This window comes from Oratosquilla oratoria, chromosome 37 (assembly GCF_046742065.1).
Source record: "Oratosquilla oratoria isolate Oo_2021 chromosome 37, ASM4674206v1, whole genome shotgun sequence".
Lineage (NCBI taxonomy): Eukaryota > Metazoa > Arthropoda > Malacostraca > Stomatopoda > Squillidae > Oratosquilla > Oratosquilla oratoria.
The window spans coordinates 42,815,492-42,822,991 of NC_134813.1; the positions used below are offsets into that span (position 1 = coordinate 42,815,492).

The 7,500-nt window shown below is 40.6% G+C and overlaps 1 protein-coding gene across 1 annotated transcript in view; it reads right to left on the reverse strand.

Moving 5' to 3' along the window:
- Positions 1-7,500, reverse strand: part of axo (axotactin) — a gene marked incomplete at its 3' end in the record, with an annotated part of 81,642 nt that overhangs the window by 40,486 nt on the left and 33,656 nt on the right. The window contains 2 exon segments of the mRNA XM_076175635.1: positions 3,824-3,944; positions 6,740-6,809. Coding sequence (XP_076031750.1) covers positions 3,824-3,944; positions 6,740-6,809 — 191 coding nt within the window.

Sequence of the window (7,500 nt, forward strand, 5' to 3'; positions counted from 1 at the left end):
TCCTTCATACAATCTCTTCTTAGCATCCATTCCCAAATTTCTATTTCTCATTACACTTTTTAATCCAGCAAGGCATTTACTTGCTTCTCTCAATCTACATTCTACTTCCACCTCCACTCCTCCCTTCCCCTCCACATTCCAACCCAAGTATATAAAACTATCCACTTTCTCTAGTCTCCCTTAATACTTACTTCCAGTTTACTACTACACTCTCCTCTTGTACATCTTATCACCTTACCTTTACTCACATTTATCTTCATATTCTTTCGTACTCCTTCCCAAACAGTTACTAACTTCCTTAATCCCTCCACTGATTCTGCTACAAACGCAGTGTCGTCAGTAAACAACAGCTGGCTTATCTCCCATTTTTTTCCATTTTCTTTCACCATCTCCAATCCCTGGCCCATACCCTTGTGTTTACCTCTCACACTACCCCATCCATGTATAAAGTGAACAGCCAAAGTGACATAACACATCCCTGGCACTGTCCCACCTTTACCTCAAACCACTCACTTTCTCCATTTCTAATCCTTACACACACTCTACTACTCTTGTAAAAACTTTTGACAGCTCCTAAAAGCTTTCCTTCTATCCTATATATCTGCAATACCTCCCACAGTGCCTTCCTGTCTACCCTGTCATAAGCCTTTTCCAAATTCATAAATTTCAAATAACATCCTTACCTTTTGCTATAGTTTTCTCACATATCTGTGTTACCACAAAAATCTTATCTACACAAACCCTACCTGTCCTAAACCCACACTGTTCCTCACCAATTACTCCCTCTGTTCCTCTTCTAAACTTCTCAATCAAGACCATCCCATAAGCCTTCCCAACTACACTTAACAAACTGATCTCTCTGAAACTACTACACTCACACTTGTCCCCCTTTCCCTTGTAAAATGGAACTATATAGGCACTCCTCCAGTCCTCCGACACTCTATTCTCTCTTAAACAAACATTAAATAACCTCACCAGCCAGTCCACCATCACTGTACCTCCTTTTTTTCAGACGTTCTGCATGAAATCCATCCAACCCAGGTGCCTTACCTGCTCCCATCATCTTAACAAATGCCTTCACCTTATCTTTCCTTATTTCTCCTCCATTTTCCTCACCCATCACGGTCATTTTCTTAGCGCTTCCCACTGCAACTACCTTTCCCTCTCTATCCTCTTCCACATTTAGCAACTCCTTAAAATACTCTGCCCATCTTCCTCTTATTGCCTTCTATTTCATTATCATCTCTCCATCTGCACCTTTTACCTTTTCTTCTCTACTTGATTCTCCTCCTCCTCCTCTCTTAATTTCTTTCCAAAACATCTTTTTTTTACTTTCAAAATTTTATGTCATACTCTTACTCCATTTCACATCTGCTCTCTCTCTTCTCTTTTCTTTGTACCTCTCATATAATTCCCTCGTTTTATTTTGTAACCAATCTATGAAAGCTCGCTTCTTCTCTTTTTAAACCTTCTTTGCTTCCTCATCCCCACCACTCACTACTCTTCCTTCTATTTCATCCCGTCCCCCTTGTTCCATACACCATCTTTTCACACCTTGTGACTCCCTCCTTCAGCCATCCCCATTCCTCTTCCACTCCTAGTTCTACTCTATCCTTCACTTCCTCCCACTCCTCTCTCAGCTTCTTCATATACTCCTTCTCTTTTTTTTTCTCATTTAAGCAGTTCACTCTAAGTACCTCCCTACCTTTTGTTCTTTTCCTCTTTCTCCATCTATCCTCCACTCTCAACTTGCCTTCCACTAGAAAATGATCTGATATTCCCTCACTCTCTCCCCTTAGACCATGTACATCCTTCACTCTTCCTACTATACTACTAATTACCACTACATAGTCCATTAACGCTCTATCTACCACCCTTCCATCCACCACCCTCTCCCATGCTTGACTTTCTTTCTAAACACTGCATTTGCTATCATCAACTCTCTTTCGAGACACATCTCCATCATTAACTCCCCACTACAATTCTTTCCTGGAACTCCATACTTCCCAACCACTCCGTCTATTGGTTCATTTCCTACCCTAGCATTAAGGTCTTCCAATACCACTACATTGACGTTTCTCCATTATCCCTCTATGCATTCATTTAAATACATCCAAAAAGACTTCCTTTCTTCTACACTCTTCTCACTACCAGGCCCATATGCACTTAGAAAAACACACATCTCTCTTCCTAGTTTCACCTTCATCCACATTAACCTTGAAGAAACCTCCTTCCACTCCACTACACGTTTACCTATCTCTTCACTTACTAGTATAGCCACCCCTTCTCTCCCTTGTCCTCTCTTCACTCCCATGAACCTCCCAACTACACTCCCAAACTCACACTCGCCCCTCCTCTACTTAGTTTCACTCAATGCCAACACATCTATCTTTCTTCTCACAAACATACTGTTTATCTCTTCCCTTTTACTCTCATCTGTACCACATCCACTCACATTAAAAGACCCAAACCTTAGGGTACTGGTTGGAAAACTCCTAGACCCTATTATGTCTTTACTTTTTTTTTTTAGGAATGTCCCCTGTGGGGCTACAGGGACAAGGATGCCTAGTCCTAATCCCCGTCCCGTTTTTGTCGCCTCTTACGAATCAAGTGGGAAGGCTTGAATAATATATACCTGGAGAAAATATACCAATCCCAACTAAGTTTCTAAACTACGAGTAGAACAGAACGCGATCAATTATATTTTAATACCACATCATATTTTCATGTAAAATATAATGACTAGGTACTAATGTTTCACGTATAATATTCACAAATATAGAAAGGAGTCGCATAGAATATACATTGCCCAGAAAAAAATATCTCTTTATATTTTCAATAACATTACTTCATATATCATAATGAGTACTGTCATACATAGTAACTGTATTCGTTTTTTCCAATTACCTAAAGGCTATTTCATTCAGATAAGAGTAACACCCCTAAGTCTCTGGCGAAGGAGTTACCACAATCAATCTGGAGCACCAAATGGATGCTGTTTGTAATGTAATATATACACGTATGTTTGCACCCTGTTAGGCATGACTAAATGCCTTATTCAAACAATTCACACACACAAATCCATTTTTCGCCTTCCCACTGCATGCACACACTAAAGTCTGTCTGTTATGTTATATTATGTCATGTTATGTCATGTCATGCTATGCTATGTTATGTTATGTTATGTTGTTATGCTATGTTATGTCATGTTATGTCATTTTATGTCATGTTATGTCATGTTGTGTCATGTTATGTCATGTTATGTCGTGTTATGTCATGTTATGTCAGGCTGTGTTATGTTATGTTATGTTATGTTATGTTATGTTATGTTATGTTATGTCATATCATGTCATGTTATGCTATGCTATTCTATGTTAGGTTAGGTTAGGTTAGGTTAGGTTAGGTTAGGTTAGGTTAGGTTAGGTTAGGTTAGGTTAGGTTAAGTTAGGTTTTAAGTTGGATTAGACTAGGTTAGGTTGGGTTAGGTTGGATTGAGTTAGGTTAAGCTAGGTTATGTTAGGTTGAGTTATGTTATGTTATGTTAGGTTAGGTGAGATTAGGTTAGGTTAGGTTAGGGGTTGGGTTAGGTCGGGTTGAGTTAGGTTAGGTTAGGTTAGGTTAGGTTAGGTTAGGTTAGGTTAGGTTAGGTTAGGTTAGGTTAGGTTAGGTTAGGTTAGGTTAGGTTAGGTTAGATAAAGTTAGGTCAGGTTAGGATCCCTCCTAACATTTCACACCGAAGACGTTGCTGTCCACAGCAGAATAGGACAGACTACAATAGATTAACTGAAACGCGACCCCAATCTCTTAATCTTGACCCACTCACCCTTGTCCATGACGAAGGTTTCGGCGGTGTTCCAAAAGACGTGTGTGAAGGAGAGGCGGCCCTTGGAAAGGAACATGTAAGCTTGAGCTCGATTCTCACTGGCGTCTCTCTTGTCGCTGGCCTGGAGTCACAGGGACGTACACCGACCACAATGGAAAGGAAAGATACGACACAGATATTATGTACAAATTCAAATTCATATATTATGTGTGTCTGTATATGTGTGTGTGTGTGTGTGTGTGTGTGTGTGTGTGTGTGTGTGTGTGTGTGTGTGTGTGTGTGTGTGTGTGTGTGTGTGTGTGTGTGTGTGTGTGTGTGTGTGTGTGTGTGTGTGTGTGTGTATTCACCATGGTCTTTGGATCACGTGCTGGACTCGTGATCGACAGCTATTTCCCTACCAGAAGAGAGCTCAGAGCTCGTATGACCAATCTGTGGGTAATGCTGTGACCTTACACGCACACACACCCCAACTCCCCGCCCACGATAGTTGGAGTAACGACTTGAAGCGCAGCGATACTGAAATTATTTCAGCCCTGGGCAGGATTCGAACCCTGACCGCCGTAGTGACAGTCAGGGACTCTACCAACCGCACTACCGGGTGTGTGTGCGCGCGCGCCTGCGTCTGTGAGTATCTAAATAGCAACATTTGAAATTATATTTAAAAGACTTACTAACTTGAGTTTTACGGACTGGAACTCCGCAGCCCTACAGTGGACAGCGGGGGCTATTGCCCCCTCCCATAGATCTCTCTGGGAAGAGCCATCTATTATGTCTCGTATCAATATGGGACTTTTTCTATGCCATCAGCTTATAGCAATATGAGTCGCGGTTGTTAGCTCTCCTAGTGTGAAAAGATGGAGGAAATGCAGCCGAAGTTGACAAAGATCTTAAGGTACGTTTTGCTCGGTGTGATTATTGCTCAACGATGATCGTTCATGGCTCAACGATTATCGTCAAACGATTATCTAGGCCACTAATTCTTTATTCTTGGATAGGGCTGAAAAGTACGAGGCTGATAATTAATCTATCCGAACCTACTAATGTGTTTACCCAAATATGATGCCAGGTATGATGCGCGGCACCCGCCATTGGCTGTGGTAAGCTAATAATTAGTAGTACCGAGCAAAGCGTACCTTTAGGCCCGGTCCAGACCGAATATCAGCCTATCGGGGCTTCAACTCCAAATGGAAATGAATGTCTGGATGGGTTTTCAAGACGGGTGTTAGGGAGATGATTCTATCTGACGTCTTTCAAGTAAAACTGATACATATACTCATAACATAGAACTTGTAATAAAGATGTATCATTCTTCTGATTCTAATGAAATTATCAAGAAAAGATATAAATGTCAATAAAGTAGCACTACCCTTCCGCACTTTGTAGAACTTGATTTAGCCAATAACAAAATATTTTTGTCATTCTGGTGCTAAAAAGGGGAGGTACAGTGATAGTGAACTGGTTGGTGAGGTTGTTTAATGTTGGTTTAAAACAGGGTAGAGTGCTGAAGGACTGGAGGAGTGCCTGTATAGTTCCACTTTACAAGGGAAAAGGGGACAAGTGTGAGTGTAGTAGTTTCAGAGGGATCAGTTTGTTGAGTGTAGTTGGGAAGGCTTATGGGAGGTTTTTGATTGAGGAGATTAGGAGAGGAACAGAGGGAGTAACTGGAGAGAAACGGTGTGGGTTAAGGACAGGTAGTTGTTACGTGGATCAGATTCTGTGGCAAGACAGATATGTGAGAAAGCTTTAGGAAAAGATAAGGGTGCTTTCTGGGCTTTTATGGACTTAGAAAAGGCTTATGACAGGGTAGACAGGAAGGCACTGTGGGAGGTATTGCAGATATATAGGATAGGAGAAAAGCTGTTAAGAGCAGTCAATAGTTCTTACGAGCGTAGTAGAGCCTGTGTTAGAATCAGACATGGAGAGAGTGAGTGGTTTAAGGTAAAGGTGGGATTTCGCCAGGGATGTGTTATATCGCCTTGGCTGTTCAATTTATATATGGATGGGGTGGTGTGAGAGATTGGAGATGGTTAAAGAAAATGGAGAAAAGTGGGAGATAAGCCAGTTGTTGTTTGCTGACGACATTGAGCTTGTGGAAGGATCAGAGGAGGGGAGCTAGTGACAGAGTTTAGGAAGGTGTGCGAAAGAAGGAAGTTGAAGTAAATGTGGGTAAAAGTAAGGTGAGGTGTACAAGGAAAGAATGTGGCAGCAAATTGGAAGTGAGTATTAAGGGAGAGAGACTGGAGTAAGTGAATATTTTTAGATACTTGGGTGCGAATGTGGCGGGAAAGAGAGGAGTAGAGGTGGAGGTAGAATGTAGAATGAGAAGCAAGTAAATTCCTTAGTGGATTAAAAAGTGTAATGAGAAATAGACATTTGGAAATTGATGCTAAGAGGAGATTGTATGAAGGAGTGATTGTATGTATGTATGTATGTATGTATGTATGTATGTATGTATGTATGTATGTATGTATGTATGTATGTATGTATGTATGTATGTATGTATGTATGTATGTATGTATGTATGCATGTATGTGTGTGTGCATGTATGTATGTATGTATGTATGTATGTATGTATGCATGCATGCATGTATGTATGTATGTATGTATGTATGCATGCATGTATGTATGTATGTATGTATGTATGTATGTATGTATGTATGTATGTATGTATGTATGTATGTATGCTGGAATGTGGACCTTGGTGTGATCGAGGTCTTTACAAAAAGATCACTGAAGCCAGAAGGCGCTAATTCGACAAAATCGCATGACATTTACCACAGTAAATTGTATACAATAATACACCTGTGCTGAAGATGTGAAATAAACATTCCAATATGATCCTGGATTGAATTTTGAGCCTTACGGACTCAGCAGAAGGAATACCAGAAGCTGTTTCAGGAGTTGCGAAGTACTTACGACTCGAAGGAAGGCGAGAAGACCGTGTGGTCGGTCCGTCCGTAGCTTCATCTCGATCTGGTAGGTATGGCTGTAGGAGGCGCCGAGAGCAGGGCAGAACCAACGCGGGTGTCAGGGGCCCGGCCACAGAGAGTGAACCGCAGACAAGAGCAGTAGGGGAGGAACGACAACAACAAAAGTTTTCAGAAAGTTAGATAACTTTATGGATGGGGTGGTAAGTGGTAATGGACATGGAACTGCTTAATGTAAACCTTATGGTCTCTTGCAGCTTTCTTCATTCTTATGCTCCTATGTTCTTAAATTGTTGATTTGAAAGATAATTATAACGATGATTGCACTAGATATAGTGCCAACACTTTTCATGTTTTTCACAACTACGAAAGACAAAGTTGGATGTCTACCAGCTATGATGATAATTGTATCCAGAGTACTTCGAACGACAATGATAACAGTTACAATGCAGAGGAATAAATGTTAGTTTGAAACTTATGCATAAATCGTGAATATCATTCATGTAAGAAAATAAATAGATAAAAATAGATGTTGCTTTAAAACCTATGTGTAGTTATAAATAAGGGCCTTATCAAACTATGGACCCTCCATTTGTTTCACTGTTATCTGATTGTTCATATAAGTCGGAAATAAGTGAGATATTTTTCCTTGGCCCCTTATCGATACATTCGCTAAATAATTTCGTTCACCCATGAGAGTCTTTGTCCATAAAAGAATGTAATCTGCAGATAGACTCTTCTCTTTGGAAA